The 17,730-nt window shown below is 37.0% G+C and overlaps 1 protein-coding gene across 1 annotated transcript; it reads left to right on the forward strand.

The window, feature by feature from the left end:
- Positions 1–7,739: 7,739 nt before the first annotated feature.
- Positions 7,740–8,546, forward strand: LOC121419454. The gene is made up of 2 exons (XM_041613932.1): positions 7,740–7,852; positions 8,240–8,546. The coding sequence occupies exons 1-2, from the start codon at positions 7,740–7,742 to the stop codon at positions 8,544–8,546; spliced, it is 420 nt and encodes a 139-aa protein (XP_041469866.1).
- Positions 8,547–17,730: the final 9,184 nt, after the last annotated feature.

Here is a 17,730-nt window from a genome sequence, read left to right on the forward strand (position 1 = left end):
CCAATAGGAAGAGACTATCCCATGCCTCTTTATATTGTCTACCAATCATCTAGTCTGAAAGGTGCAGAAAACCTCTTTCCTCCCCCCTGATTGAATTGCTCAGCAATTTGGATGAAAGAGTTGCCTGTAGGGTTAATCAGTTGGGCAAAGATGTTTTTTAATTGAAATTTGCACGTGTGATCTCTTCCCAGGTCCATGGTCCATGGCCGTCTGCACCATCCCGAGTTTTCAAATTAGCGCGCTATTTCTGATCTGGCAAATTATCCAGATCTCAGCAATCTCGAGATTATTTGCAATCGAGACGCAATTATCGCGCTAGTTCGTAGGATTAATCTTGAGACTGCAATCCCAATTCAACTTGGGATTATTTACAAAATAGCGCGCTATTTTACGAATTATCGCGCTAATTCGTAGGTGCAGATGCACTCTGGATTATTTATTCACGGCGTCAGACCATAATGCATCGATGCCTCGCTTGAGAAGGAATCGCTCTTCTTGCGATGGTGGAGACGGGGTTTCTTGAATCTCGAGATTAATCGCGAAGAGGGCCAAGCGTTCTAAAATCTTGAGACTGAGCAAACTCGGGATGGTGCAGCACCACCTTTAGTCATGTTTTAGCACCATGCGACCCTCATTAACATAATCTGCATATTATCTGCACAGTTTAGACTTCAGAGTCTGTGTCCAAGCCTTGGAGACAGATGTAAATGATGGATTGTATAGAGATTAGAGCTTGTCCCCTACCCTTGGGCAACAGTCTGAACCCATAGATACATACCAGGCAGACACTACAGATGATGTGCAGAATGTTGGTTTGCTGTGATAACGATGATTGACAATACAAACCTATTAGAAACTGTTATGAGATAATGAGTACTAGGGTGGACAGCTTGACAGTGGATGACAGGATATACATAGTGAGAGATTGGGTGAACTTCTGACAGGAGGAAGATGAAAGATTTCTAATTGGAGACATGGGAGAATTGATATAGTTGGGGGTGTATGAAAAGGAAGGGAGAATAGTTTATTGGGCTATAAGTGGATGGAGAAGGAGTGGGGGGGGGGGGGGGCTGGAAGAGAGGGGAAGGGAGGTATTAGGGGTTGTAAGAGGGTAGAGGAGGCTAATGAGGATTATGGTGGATGAGAAGGGGATAGGAGATGTTGTACAAGGGAAGGGGGAGGGTCATTCAAGTTTGAAAACAAGATTGTCGAAAGAGGATTTGTGATTGTCATTATCACTGATAATATTTTAAATGTGTATTAGTGTAAAAACACAGCCAAAATACATTAGTTTTTTTTAAGCATGTACAAAAAATGTGATTTTTCTTTTTTGAAATAAATAGGCTTATAGTAAGACCCAAACAATTTTTATACTGAACTATCTACTAAAAATTATTGCATGTAAGTAGTACCAAGTACCACTGATACAGAGATCATTCAAGGAATAGTGTCAGACAGAGAGCATGTAGTCCATATCTGGTTTATCTATTATTGTCTGTTTATGATGTCTGTCTCAGCATGACAAATCACAGATAACTGCAATAATGATTGACAGTTACAGGGACAGATAACTTTATAGTTCATTATTCATTGGATTATGATTGAAATTACCTCTTTAGTAGTTCTTGGATAAACTTTGTCATGGTTCCTTAAAAAAGTTGATATTTGTGTCTTTGCTCACTTTGGATATGTTCAAATAAAAATCAATGTGTGATACGTGTATAATGACACATTTAGAAATTAGATCAATTCAGTTCAGTAATTAAATCATTAATGATTTATACTTAATTGCAAATGTTGTTTTAATTATCGATATTGTTCAAGATATACCATAAGACAAATTGTTCATTTGATTGTTTGATTACTGTAGCAGATGATGTACCTTCGTCTGAAGATCTAATCAAATATACAAGAAGTAAAACAAAGTGTGTTTTGCTACTCCAAGATGACCTTTTAAGTGTAATTAATCCAACGACTAATATCTCTTCCCTTGTAAAGAGCTTATCTGTTGCGATTACTCACCGTCAGATAGCTCCACCAGATGGTCACATGGTTTTCATACAGGTGATATCTTGTCTAATATAAAAACATAATTCCCAATCTTGCTTGTATGGGAAGTTAATTGGAGAGGATTAAAGATGAGGCTTGCATGAGGTAGAGCGATTTGATGATCAAGGCCTCCTGAAACAAAAGCTTATATTTTGATCACAAGGCTGATTTCTGTGATTAATTCCATATATCATCTGTGTTCAATTTATTGTACCAATCATCTCTAAGATCAATTGCCAAGCTTTGTGATGAAGGTCCCAGGAATAGAAATGCACTTTTGTACATTGTGGAGATAGATTGGTAGCCTCTAATGATCTTCCTTGCTGTCCAGTCATATGTTTATTTTTTAATAAAACCAAGGAAGGACTAATTAGTGTATAATCTTTGGGTCAATTTGTATTTGAAGCACAAATTCAACTTTCTCTTTGTACTATTGATATCTGTGCCTGGCAACACACATGGCAAATTGATGCCCACTATTGATTGTACATGTACATCGTACATAGTTATAAAAACAAAATTAAAAATGTATGAAGTTTGTAAGACATGTTCTAATACATATACATCTATATAAATTTGCCATTGTTTATTAAGAGATTAAAAGGAGTTTTAACTTCAAACAACAATGGTAAAATGCTAAGCAAGATATGTTTGAGCATTCCTGTTATTGAGCTTACAATTTAACCAATCAGTTCCAGATCATAGAGGCTGCTCTCACTACGTTCCTAAAACTAGTTTACTGGATACTAGCTTAGTGGAAACTAGTTTAACGCATAGTGAGAACGGTCAAAGCGGTCTTGGAAGCGATCTTCCAAACCAGTTTGGAAAACCATCTCGCGATGTAGTTTTCAAGATCGCTTTGCCTCGTTAAACTGGTTTTAGCGTAAGTGAGGACACAATCTTTCTTCGGGAAGCGATCTTCGCACATTTCGAGCGCGCTACTCCACACGACAGGTGTAGAATGCCTATATGCTGCGGTTTCGAATTTCGCGCGAAACGTGTCACCCCGCTGAGAGCGTTTCCATAGCAACAAGAGTGCTTTACGTGAAGTGATTTTGAAAACCACTTTCGTGTGATCAAGTGGGAATGCTAGCAAAGTGATCTTCCAAAGTGGTTTCCTGAATCAGTTTCCAGTAAACTAGTTTTAGAAAGTATAATGAGAACGCCCTCATATAATGTAAGCCAATGAAATATGATCAGTCATTACAGTTTTGTGTCATGGTTCCTTCAACTATCATTTCAGTATATCAATTCATCCTTTTAGTTTTATAGATGGATGATGAGGCCTAATGCATTTTAAAAATAGAAATGTGAATAATTTGTTTTAACAGACGGACATTAATAGAGATAAAATATTATCATTAAAAGGCGTATCTGGGTGTGCATCAATTGCCTGTCAACAATTTTGGAGGTCGATGGGTTGGTGGGACCCTTACCCTTTCTTCTCATGACCATAAGAAGCAGCAGCAGCTTCAGTAGTAGTAGTAGTAACGTTGCAAACTGCTGTTGAATATGAGACCATATGAGACCGCGAATGCATGAAATATACAATGTTTACAACAATGAACGCAATGCGATGCACAAAGCATAGAGTACAATGACGCTTATTTAGTGACATAATGAAATACATGTGAGTTGCATCTATAACAGTCAAATTTGATCTGATGAAGGGTTGATGTCGTATGTGGTAAGTAATGGTATGACAAGTTCGATCAAAGTTCTCTCTCATTTTTTTTTTTGGGGGGGGGTAGATGATGATAATTATATTGGATGGCTTTATTTCATGGAATACCAGAAATATTACACTCGTTAGGGTCAATATTCCACACGTCTTCGATTCGTGGAATATTGCCCAAACCCTTGGAATATTTCTGGTATTCCATTATTAGCCATCCGATATCATATAAGTATTGACTTATAGATGGTTGAATAAAGGAACTTAAAAAAATATTTCTGGTGGAAGTACTTAGAGTTAAAATTATTCTATATTTGGAGAAAAATGGAGTTGAAAGCATGTATAATTGGGTTTGAGAAAGCTACTTCTCTTTCCAATGTTACAGTTTGAATGTGAACTAGGCTTGTGCAGTGTTCACTTTAGGTAGTATGAAATGAAGTGAAGAATATAGATAATGTATTGACTTTGGTATATGAATTCATATTAAATACAGAGCAATTATTCTCCTTGTACTCTGTGCATCACTAGGTGGTTTCAAACCGCCTCGATCACAAGAATCCCCGTTAAATTACGAGAACTTTTTAAGGCTAAAAAATACCCGTTAATTATTCCTGCATTCACACCGCCCCGAAACACATCCTTCGGGATAAGTTCCCGAAGTTACGAGCATGCGCAGTGTGGTCTGATAAGCAGGCAAGGCGGGAGATTAAAAATCACTAGCCCAGCAGCCACCCACGCCGCCGCGCCCAACGACACGCTGGGATAAAAGTTCCCGTAATTTGCTTTCACATCGCCAAAATACCTGCGACCTTGGAAAAATCCCCACGAAAGTTCTCGTAATTTCGCCAAGTACCTGCTATTTAGCGGGTATTTTCTTTCGGGGATATTACGCGTAGTTTGCTTTCACATTACCAAAATACCTGGTATTTTCTGATTGGGGTAAATTTCCCGATCAGAGAATACCTGGAACTGGCGAACTTCGAGGCGGTCTGAAACCACCTACTTTTGCCAAATAATCACCCACTGGAATTCTGATTCTGTTTTGCTTTTCTTAAAGTCGAATCCTGATAATACTGATAATACTGATAATACTGAGATGCTTGTATTTTACACTTGTCTCATCTGTTCTTCATTTTTTTACTGTTTCTTTTCTTACCATATTTACCTACATTTGGTATCAACAACACATCAGCACAAGTGTTATGGCAATTATTTGGAGAACAAAATATATTTTGGTTGTGGACATGCTATTAACATTCCAAAAGTTGTCTCAAATTATGTTAACCCTCAAAGTAGCCATTCCTGAAGACTTGTCATCAAGTCCACACATATCAACCACATGTAACACAACTCTGTCTTGGTCCAACAAAAAGGCAAATATGCTCCTGTTTATTAGGTCAAGCATATGGAACATATATAGTGACAACCTGCTCCAATCCTCATTCAGAAAAAACCTACTAGGTTTCTGTATTAAATCGTGCCCCAGAAATGTCTGTAGTATGTTTGCACCTTTCGTTCATTCGCTTTTCGCAAACACCATTATTCTTTATTTTCTTTCTTTGTGTTGATGGGTTTTACACAAGTGAAAATGTGATAGTTTGTTGTGATGCATTGCAGCTTGTGTATGCAAAATGTGAAAAACTTTCAGCAACTTATTTCTAAAGGATATTGGTCCTGAGAAGCTATTCAGAGATGCAATTTGTTGATTCACTGAGTGAAATCATTTGAATCATTTTAACATGTTACTTCGGGCCAGAGATAATAGAACCTGCTAAAACTATCATGCATATATTGTCTCCCATTTACAAGCTTAAATATTCAAATTGCAATTCAATATTTTTTCAGTTTAGGTTTCTGTTCTTGTGTGAAGTGTTCACGGTTGGGCAGTATCTATTTTCCTTCTTTAAAGATGGAGATGAAGGATTTTGTAGGTTGAATTGAGTTTGTGAATTTTGGCCCCATCTTACAAAACGTTGTGATCGAACTGATTAAACTAAACTTTATGGAAATCCATCATTGTCATAATTTTTCGTAAAGGACATTGTGCTTGTAAACAAAGGAAACGCACCAAATTATCAAAGAAACAATGAATTGAAGAGTTATACATTATATCTAGAAATCATTGTGAACAAACATGCATGTTAGATGTTGGCGTTGGTGACTTGTGGTTGGTCAGATCAATCATAACTCTTTGTAATTTGGGGCCCTGGTGAGTGTTTCATAAAGCTGTTAGTAAGTTAAGAATGACTTTAAGAACGACTGGTGATCCTTTCTTTTGGAAAATGGTATATTCATTGGTGATGGATAAGCGCGTAAGAAAGGTTCATCAGTCGTTTTTAAAGTCTCTTAACTTACTAACAGCTTTATGACATGGCCCCTGGGAGTGTTTAAGGAGTTCAGGAGGATTTGATGAGTAGGATTACTATGGGGTTACCAAGTATCACCATCATTGAATATCTCACCAAATGCTCTTATGGTCAGACAGATGAAATACCATACAGGTAGCAGCCGCCTTCCAAAATTAGCTAGTGATGATAGCATAGAAAGAGGAAGTGATCTCTTTCAAGGGACCAGGGTGGATTCATCAAGAGAGACCAGCTAGCTGCACTAATGCTGGTCAGACCATGGACCTACTGCTAGTAGGTCCATGTCTGACCATATCCACAGTTCTTGGTCGGACATGGCATGTACTAAAAGTGACTCTTTTCTATTATAGTATTACCCTGTACAAATAAATCATTTTTTTATATAACCACTGGAGGCTACTGGCACTCCTTTGCTTTTCAACTTCATGCAAGGGTAAGTTTTGGGGGCACTTTTGTCTGATTAATACTTAATCACAAAAGAATCTTTTCAACATTAAATTATATTCATTGTAGGCTTACTAAAAAATGACACTTATATTTCCTTTCAACAATTGAACTTGAATTTTTGTGGGTTTAAGTAGTTCAAGTAGATTGGATGATATATGATATGGTACTGATTTTCTCTTTTAAAAGGAGGATGGGGTTGAAGAATGTTTGAGATTTCTTTGGCAATAATAGAATCATATCAACAGGGTGACTTGGACCTTGGCCAGACAATTACCTACATGTTCCCCCACTATGCATTGAAATATGTCAAATAAAATAATATTATGTTGGGATTGTAATTTTGTTAGAATGTTCTGTGTATGTGTCAGATATAAAGGTGTTTGCCACTAATCTCAAGTGTTTGGTTTATCTTGCTGAAAGATATATTGGGTGCGAAAAGAGAAAGGTTTATGAGATGTAGGTCAGCGCATGTAGATTGTCAACATGGTGAGGGTTGTCATCACCTTGGATGTAACTTTTGATACTGACATTGACATTAATGGGATCAAAATTTGGGAATTACACCTGTCATTTGAACATTACTCTCACCATTCCTTCTTGTTCTTTGTAGCATAAATAAATCATTTTCACCCATTCATGACAGTAAGGGTAAACCTTTATGGTATTGTACCTTTCATCAAGTTCTAGGCTTCACCATGAAAGAAAATCCCCTACTCTCCCTTGTTACCAAGCATTGGAAGAAAGTGATAAAAAACATTGGTTGAAAAGATCAACCGAAGATTCACTGTTCAGCTAATGCTAAGTTCACACCAATGGCGAATGCCGCGCTTTAAATCGGCGATCAATTCGGCGTCATTTTTTTCAACTTTTAAAAAATCTCACGATCTCATCAGATATGTTATGCTCTGATAAGCTCTGATGCGTTCTGATACGAAGTTCGTTCCCGCTTGTGCGACAAATTATTTCCCGAATAGCTACGGCTTCTCACGCTATGATGCCGATTGATCAGGATTTATTACGCTTTAAATCACGCTTTGATATGCTTTATTACTCTTTGATAAGCTTTGATGCGCTTATCACGCTTTAAATAACGCTCTGATACGATTATCAAGATCTCTTGTGCATTGATAGGGTCTGTCAAGCTCTGTTACGCAATGACGAGATTCTGATTGCATCCCGACTCTGATCCAGAGTATATAAAGATGCAGCAGATACACGACATCGTTTCATCTTTGGCAGAAGAACGAGATGTGGAAGTTCAATATATACCAGACTATGAACCATCCTATGATGTAGACATGACCTTTGTCTCCCTGTATATTACTACATGATAGCCCTCTAGGCAGAGGAGAAAGAACAGCAACGACAAGAGGAGATTGAACTACCAGCAGGCGGGAGAAGACCATTCATCAGGTGCTGCTGGACCATGCAGGCCATGGCTCACTGAAGAAAGAAGACAGCAGTATATGGCCAGTACACTATCCTCTTAGACACACAACCGCGGTTAGAGGACCCTTTTGCCTTCACAACGTTCACCAGAGTAACCCCTGAGATGTTCGATGAGATCCTTGCGAGAGTTGCACCAGTCATCCAGAAGCGACTAAGAGACTAACTGCAGGCACCCTTTGTCCGCTGGCCTGGCAATCACCTTGAGACATCTGGCCACTGGGGACAACTACAGATCACTGGCATATGGTTTCAGATGTGGTATCTCAACCATATCAGAGTTGATTCCAGGAGTGTGCAGGGCCATTGCAGAGGCATATAAAGATGAGGTCTTCAACATACCTACCACCCCTGGAGCATGGAGCACCCTTGCCCAGCAGTTTGAACAGAGATGGAATATCCCCCATGCAATTGGTACATTGGATGGAAAGCACACAGCCATTAAGAAGCCAGCAATCACAGACAGTCTCTACCACAACTATAAGGGCTTCTTCTCTATACCACTGCTGGCATTGGTAGATGCAGAGTACAAGTTCATCTGGATTGAGCTGGGAGGTAAATGACACATGTCTCACTCTGAGCTTTTCGAATGCCTAGAAGATGGGTCCATAGGGCTGCCCCCATCATGCCCCCTCCCTGGAGAAAATCAGCTTGATACCCCTACTTCATCCAGGGTGACGATGTTTTTGCCCTGAAGAGCTACATGATGAAGCCATACAGCAGAAGAGGGATGACAGATGAACAGAGGATCTGCAACTACAGGATCTCAAGGGGGAGAAGAGTGGTGGAGAATGCCTTTGGCATCATGACCAACAGGTTCCGGTGCCTGTTGTGAACACTGGAACAGAAGGTAGATAACATCAGAGATTTGGTGGAGACTGCTGTGGTGCTCCACAACCAGCTGAGGAAGAGGGTGGCGCTGGCAGCCAATGCGGTGGACCACGAAGATGAAGAGCACAGCTTCGTACTAGGGGCCAGGGGAGGGGGACCTCACTGGGAAGATGTTCCGCAACCACCTGCAAGGGGGAACCTCGCCACTGTGGATGCCAGACATCAGAGAGATCATCTCAGAGAATACTCTCCAGTGAGTGCTATCGACTGGCAACAAAAAATGGCTGGGGTGGTACTTCCTGATTGAGTAAAGAAAGGAGTGGCTCAGATATCGTCAGAAGCAAATGATGAAGATAAAGACTTTTGTGTCTGGGAATAAGAACATACTCCCATATATGCACATTGGTTTTTTTTTAATACAAGTTTGAAATAATTTTTGTATTGTGTGTACTTGTGAAGATTTTAATATTATTATTGATGTTAATGTTGTTGTTATGTATTTCATCTGCTTGTAAAAATATAAATACAGACTTTATTGATTTCTTACCCATTAAATATAAAAAAATACTACTATTGTACATCAGGAGTGAAAATTTAAAGGAATCAAGTTGCAGAATTCGAAATTTAGACATGTGCGATTAAAGACTTTTAAAATACACATTTTGTGTTAAATTGATTATTACAAATTATTTCAAATTGATTTTCTTACTAATTAAAAAATTAGTTAGAAAATCAATTTTATAAAAGAGAACATAAAACAAAGGAAATAAAATATAAAACATTATTGAATTAAAAAATGAAATATAATAAAAAAAAATAAATAGAAAAAAACTTTGTGGAAAACTTCAAGTTTTAAAGAGTTTTTCTATTTATTTATTTTTTTATTCTATTGCCTTTTCTATTTTATCATGTTTTATACAGGGTGTCCCATTAAAAAATGCCCGATACACTTCTGGTCGTTTTTTTTTTCATTATTCTTTGTTTCATTGAAAAGACCAACTCTTCATTTAGTAATTGATCCAAAAATAACCAAATCACATTCAGTGATTTTTGTGTTATAAGTACTTCTTGCAAAGGTCTGTAACCGGTAAAAATCAGGCTGAACGAATCCTTAACTGTAGGGCCTATGGGCAAAGTATCAAAAGTGGGGTCACCGCTTTGAACCAAGCTCTCTTAAACTCTGTTAAGCTTTGATAAGCTTTGTGACGGCTTGATAAGCTTTAATAACGCTCTCCCCGCTTTTCTCAATCCGTGACAGATCGCCTCAAATTTTTAAACAGTTTAAAAAAATTTGGCGCTCTTGCCGAATGTCCCGAATTGCTCAAAGCTTTCTCATGCTCTATTACGGTCTTTACGCTTTAATTAAGCTTTGTTACGCTTTGCCGCCGCTTTGCACGCCGCTTTAAAGCGCCATCAAAGCGGCGTTGGTGTGAACCTAGCATAACAGAATCAATGCACATATAGTCCTTTGATAAGCAACAATTGCTCCAGGTTTTATTTCGTATAAGATATTGGGTTAGGGTTGCAATAGGGTATTATGTTAGGTTTAGGGTTAGTTTTAGGATAGGGGATAAAGTGTTAAATCCAGGGTTGAAGTTGACATTCCATTAATGTATGGCATTTGCAGTGGAGCAATTGTCACCGGAGCAAAAGTCCTGAATAGCAAAATTTACTGCATCAATTCGGTGTTGCATTGGTTGATATTGTTGATAATTTAAATCAATTTTCAAAATGGACCAATTAAATGGTAACTTTTTCGATTTTTCAAATCTTTGTTTGTACAAGCTGAAAACCATTAAGAATGTATCCTTATTCTGCTGGTTTTGATTTAGGATACTCGAACACTAGCTCCCGTCAACATATCAAGAAGGTTTTCACATGAAATGTATTATCCCATTTGTGATATATTTAGCACTCTATATTGGTTTTAACAAGGACCTACCACTTCCGACAGGTCTACAGTATTAACTATATGCAAAAAGTCATACTAAGGTAGACTGTTTGGCAATTTCATTTCCCAATTTAAGAGAAAGGAGACATATTTTTCATATTAAGATGCAAAAACATGCAAATATACAGTATATATATATATATATCAGGAGGTGCTTTGGACATAAACTTCATTCTCATCTGTGTCCTTAATATAGTGGAAACCAGTTTAACATGTAATGGTGACGCTCAAAGTGGTCTTCCAAACACGATTGGAAAACCATCGTGATTTTCAAGACTGCTTTTTAGGAAACAATTTGCTCCTTTTTCTAATTTTGCACTATTTTCCATTTTTGATACTTCATGTATATCAGGATAATATCTACTCTTGCATTCATGTTTAATACAGTACTTGATATTGTGAATGCCATTTGCAGTCAAAGACGATTGTGTTGCATTGGTCCTAGAATGTGGCTAATTATTATGTGTCACATCATGCGCCATGCAGAACAGTCATAAATGCAATAAGTGGGTGAATGAAGGCTATTAACTTAAGTGCCATCTCTTAAATACATGAATGTTCAGCCAATGGCATCCTTTCACCTTGATATAAAACAAGTATGTTGGAGCCTAGTGGTTGAATATTTTTTGGGTTCCGTGTTCAAGGCATTCATTCACATTGCCCTTTACATTGGAAAAGTTGGTTTATGCTCTCGTGTGAAATCAGATTGAGTTTGGAGCCTTCCATGGGGTCAGATGTGATGGGAACTATGCTACATAATTCACATTTTTCTCTTTCTGACTGAACAACAAAATAGAACAGCAGGTAGTCCATGCACTCTCATCCAAGTTCAAACATTAATAAATGTTCTTCAATTCAAGATGAAGGGGGCTAGATGGCAACAAGGTTTAATGTCCCGAGAGGCATGTGTGAAGTTGCGCCCAATGCTACTTCCTATATCTAATGAGAAATTGTGCAACATCATGATGTAGTGATCCCATAGAGATGGAAATCAATTACAAACCACCACCCATTAGATTAATAGGTCTGGTTATTTTAAGCCTTATCCACTGACTTGCATTTGAAATGTTATTGATATCCTTTTAGATCTCAGATGACATGCAGTAGCTGCCAAATCTCAGTGATTTCTAGGATACTCAATGATTTTCTTATGAACAAGATATTGGGCTTATTTCATCTCCCTGTGTTTACCTCCTTTGATTGTGTGCAATTGACTCTTTAGAATGTTTTCTGTGGGTGCAGTCTGCTATCATCGTTAGTTCAGACTGCAAGTCTGCTATAATTGCTAGGATAGACTATTCACACCTCAGCTCAGACACATGCTTAGAGCATAGATACACTAAACACTAACATACATGGGTTTGATGAATAGTGCTCTATTATTCCACCTGAAGTTGCATGTCACACATTCATTTAAAACATTATGTCCATCAATTCATATTCAGGGTCACTATCTCCTCCAAAGTTCTGTCTTATCGATCACAACCGGCCGATCATTAGTTTTCCTTCTCCATGAATATTGATTAGTCCAATTGCAATGTAGAGAAAGGTGATTTTCTAGATCCAGCTGTTTTTTTCTTGAGTACTTAGCAGCTCTGAAATATATGATCAGTTTGCAGTAGATGTGGTCAATACAATAAGTACCCTGATAAGAAGTCAGCAGTACACTCATTTCTGTCATCACTCCTATTACACTCCTATTAACATCAAAGAATAATCACCTCATATAATGCTTCTTTACACATGCTTCATAAACTTTTCATCACCCTTTCATTGCATTCTGAACAACCTCTATTTAATTACACATACAGGGTTAGTCACTATTGAATTTCAACTTGATGTGATTTCATTCTTGACAGATTAATGTTTCCCATCTTGAGCTTAATTTGTTTGGGATACATTGTTAGACAGAAGAGGATGGATATTATTAGGTCATGATTCCCAAGTGGCATAGTATTTCTTTATTGAAAAATATCTATGTCACCATTTTTGTCTGAACTCGCATTTTTATATACGAACATTGTTGTTAGCTTAAAAGTAGCTTAAAAGCAACACCACAAAAAATTCAGTCTAAATATATTCACATTTCTGTTATCCGCTGATGGTTTTTTCACCCAACCTTCATTGAATTTTTTTTCTTGTTCTTTTTTAAACCAACCTGACATCAGATTGAACTTCACCTCTAGTCTAAATGACCATTCCTAGTATCTAGCCTTAGCTCTCATTTTAGCTTTGACCTGACACTGACCTTCTAGAGACTATCAATACCAATTTACTAGGAATGCCATCTTATTTTCTACTACACAACATAAAATTTTTGTCATTTCCCTGCATGTCCATAATGAATGTTGAGGTCCTTTCATATCCAGTTAATCACAGAAAATACTTGGTATTTTTCTATTCAGGAATTCTACCAAATTATTTTTTTTCATGTTAGATTTTAGAGACAGTTGAAATTGAAAAGTGTTGAAAAGTCTAATTCCATAATTCCTTTTTTATCAAATTATCCTGGTATTTAAAAATCTAGTCAAATATTAAAGCCATCAAAAATTGCTGTAAAACCAAAGCTAGGCCAATAAATTTATAGTTTGGACAGATAGTGTGAACATAGTGATGTGTTGTATGATATGAATTGTTAATCAAAGATGATATTGAAATGCTCCTTTAGACGGTTGAACTGAAGTGATAATTGTGTTGTAAATATACTCAGGATGGGTGTGTTACATGTCTTCTATTCATCTGGCTCAGAGTGGGATAAGTAAAGCAACCAAGTGTTTTCTTCTACCAGACTAAACATTTCAGGTAAACATTGTCTTAGAAGAATACAATATGAGGCTCATTATCTGCACTAAATGATATTTGCTTCAGGTACAGCATCCTTCAGGGTGCGTCAATATTAGTGTTAGGATGGACCCTTTTGTCATCGCTGTAAAGTTCTGAATGGTTTTCAGGGTGGTAAAAGAGAGTTTTGGGTTGTGTTATATTGCCTTGCGTGACAATGCAACAAACTTTTCAGGTATTTTTGTTCACACACCCCTTGGACTTGAAACATTCATATTCCCTTCGGAATGACTCTCTGAATTGAATACCTTCTTTGCGTCAAGATTTGGTGAAATTGAAAAGAAGTGCATTAAAATTCCTCATCAAATATAACCCAAATATCAATAGGTTTGCAATCACTGTATTATGCTAATGCAAGGTGTGATTTAAATTGGATTGTGTATTTCCAATGAGCTATGTAACTACAGTCTTTTATTCATGACTAGCGAATGTAGAGTTTTGAATCAAGTATTTACCTTCCTGTTCTATCTGTATAATTCGGTCACCCTTGTTATAACTTGATCTTGATGAGTACCATGTATACAAACTTTGTTTGCCTTACCTTAAGAGTGCAGTGGCTGAGCACTGTATAAAACCATTCATTTTAGCAAAAATTGATTAAATTTGTTCTCGGTGATTAGATAAGCTGGTGTCTCCAGCGATGTCGCTGTTTAACCTTTACTCAAATTTACTGCTAAATTGAATAATGGTTTTTTGGTGTCCCATACAGCAGTATTCATCTTTTGATAGGTAATTGACAAACTAAGCACACTGTACAGACCTTATGCCGTACAACCAACGTTCTCTTTCACTTTTTATCTAACTCAGAACCTTTGCTAAATGAAGCAAACACACAGTTCAATATTTTATGAAATAAACTAATGTGTCTTAGATTAACTGGTGGGTAGAATAATGCATAATTATATCTTTTAAAAATTATTATAAAATTTGCTTGAAAAAATAATTTTAGTTTGATCTAATATTTGATTTTGAGATTGTGTTATCACAAATTCTTTTACCTCATTACATGGGTACATGATCCACACTTATTTACCATTTGTAAGGTAAAAGTATTAGATAAAACTTGTGTAGAATGGTGTAGATTGCTATGAACTCAGTTCAGTTCATTATAACTGCAATAGTCCAAAGTCCAAAATTTAGGGATGAATCAAATTACAACGACATGCATAGATTCAAAATATAAAAAGAAAACACAATCATGACATTTTACTTGCTAAGTAAGCTTTTACTTGTAAGGTCACAAGCTCACTCGGATCTTGGTATAATTACTAACACATCACAGCAAAGTTGTTTGAAAAACTGAAAAAAAATCTTCCTCATGCCATCACACCAAAACACACGCTCTCCAGTAATTAAAATAACAGTTCCTATAGATTGAAATTAAAATTTAATTTTGGATCCCTTCCTGAATACAATCATTTTGGATTAATATTCAATGTAGATGTTTTAAGAGGGGAGCAGAGTGGCAAGATAGGAGAGAATAGACAAGAAAAGTGTAAATTGGAAGCTGTAAATACAATGTTGATGTGATGAGAAGTGACAAGATGCATAGTTGTGTGTTATAAGATACTCCCCTATCATACACCTGCCTACCATATACTCTCTAGTCTCTAGGCATATTCAGACTGCCTTGAAGTTCTTAAGTTCCAGGTATTTTCTGTTCGGGAAATTTTCCCTGGTCTACCCTGATCAGAAAATACTAGTTGATCTTGACAGTGTGAAAGCGATTTAACGTAATATCCCCAAAAGAAATCACCTTCTAAATACTAGGTACTTGTAAAAATGTCAAAAAATTTTACGGGGAGTTTTGTCCAATGTTGCAGGTATTTTGGCAGTGTGAAACAAAATACAGGAGTTTTCTTTCCCATCATGTATTTGGGCGTGGGCGAAGTGGGTGGCTGCTAGGCTAGTGAGTTTGATTCTAGTGCCTTACCTGCTTATCAGACCATAACTTTAATAAAAACTTTCCCCGAAAGAATCTTCTTCGGATTTCAACCATCATTTGAATCATGATTCAAAACATAAACATGAATCACAATACCACAGAATCAGGGTTTAGACCTCTTTCATTCTAATGTTGATTGGATTCGGGCCTATCCAGTGTGCATCCCAGTGCGCAGTTTGATCTACAATGTATAGGTCAACTTTTTGTGCCTGTTTCGGTCACGGAAATAAAAGGAAAGAATTCTCTCATTTCTATGGTTTCAACTCTCGAAAAAGCATATTTTGCTTTCAGAATTCAGTCTATTTTACCTCATTTTGTTTACTTTTATTCATCTTGTTGGTTTATCGAAAATTGTGTTCAGAAGTGAATTTCAGGGGAGATCCAATTTGATATTGGCACTGTTATCTCAACAAAAACTCAGCTCATCATCTTTAAATTTCCAGTTCATTTACTAGAACTTAAAGTTAAAGCCATGACAAACAAAATGAAAAGCAGTGGAGGATTCGATGACCAACACAGAACTTAAATAAATGCACGTGACAAGAAATAGGCCTACATGCGTAGCACGTAATTATGTACACAGACTGGGTGTAGCAGAGTCAAGCCGCAAGTAGCCCAATACGGTGATGTCATAAAAATCATGATTCAAATCATGATTACGTTTATACAACCTTTTTTCGTGATTCTACAGAAACATCTTTCCAAAACGCCCCTTTTTCTGTGTTTCAGGTTTGTGATTTGAAAGATGTTTATATTCACTGAGACCAAACGCAATCGTCATTCTGCAGAATCATGATTTGAATCTAGATTCTAGAGTAAAATAGTGGTGCATAAACACACCCTAAATGGCTATAGACTGTTTTATGGACACACTGATAAAGATTTTTTTAAAAACAAACTCCGACTGGATTTTTTTTTTATGTCAGGAGCAGATCTATCATTGATTGGCGTATCTCCCTTCCTGCATCTTGGCTCCCTGCATCTTAGTCAGCTATCATCTTAAATTGCACACTATCAATTTCTTTAAAGTAAAGATGATGTTGGTTGAGTTCATCCATCTATGATTGATTAGATGCTATTCATGCAGAACAATGATCATTGGAAACCAATTACCTCCTCACATTGACTCAGTGAACTTGCTTCCAGACATGACTATAATGTGGCTTTTATTGGCTGATTAGTCTTTAGGGTGGTTCTTCATCAGACCAAGTTTGTTCATTCTCAAGATTCTAGTCTGATCAGCCAACATAGATTGAAGAAACAAAATCAGCCCGAGTGGGCTATTTTTGCTTCAGCATGGAATATGGCATAGATCTTGTTTTTTTACAGAATATGGTATAGTAACATGAATAAATTATTTGTCTTCACTTGCAAAAATTAGCTGGATAATTCACCAAATAATGTACTATTTTGCAGAAGTCTTCTAATTTGAATTGTAATCTAAAGACCCCATGACATAGCCTGTATCTTCATTACAAATGATTGTGAGACTATTCTAATGAGGATAATTTTCTGGGTTAGAAATAGCTGGAGTTTATCTTTTTTCTCTTCCTGTAAATGGCTTGGCACAATGTTGAGCCATTTTCTCTTGCCATATGTTTACCCTCAAATATGATCACGTCCTTTGTTCAAATTTGTTCTAATTTTCATTAGGGCTTGATCATGAGCAAATTTCATTGTCCTGGAATCACCCAAGATTTTTTTTATTTTGCCTCATTTTCTGCATCTCTACTCTTCTTTCGCCCACACCGCCCATGTTCCCATGGATTTAGTATTATTGTATAGAAGAAGTTGGTGAACTTTGCTTTTCAAAGGAAGTATTAGATGTATTCAATAGATGCTTGAAATGATATCAGGCCTGTCAAGTGCTGAGGACTTGTCAAAGATCGTAGGAAAAGTTGTTTTATCCAACCACATTTGTCTACAGGTATTCATGTAATAGGGTCCAGGGGGCTGTTTCATAAAGCTTTTTTGGGTTAACCCATCGCCAATGAACATTTTGGTGTATTCCATTTACCATATGAAAGGATCACCAGTCGTTCTTAAAGTCACTCTCAACGGCTTTATGGAACACCCACCAGAACCTATTTTATAGTACATCAGCCACGATTACATGTATTATCAGCAATCTTGATTTCACAAATCACACACACACATACATTATTTGCTTTATATGCTT

The sequence above is a fragment of the Lytechinus variegatus genome, chromosome 7 (genome assembly GCF_018143015.1).
Source record: "Lytechinus variegatus isolate NC3 chromosome 7, Lvar_3.0, whole genome shotgun sequence".
NCBI lineage: Eukaryota > Metazoa > Echinodermata > Echinoidea > Temnopleuroida > Toxopneustidae > Lytechinus > Lytechinus variegatus.

Excerpts from the sequence above, each read along its gene's own strand:
- LOC121419454 (XM_041613932.1), top strand. The coding sequence starts at position 7,740 with ATGCAGCAGATACACGACATCGTTTCATCTTTGGCAGAAGAACGAGAT. Across the intron at positions 7,853-8,239 it reads GACATGACCTTTGTCTCCCT|ATGTGGTATCTCAACCATAT; the intron begins GTATATTACTAC and ends ATATGGTTTCAG.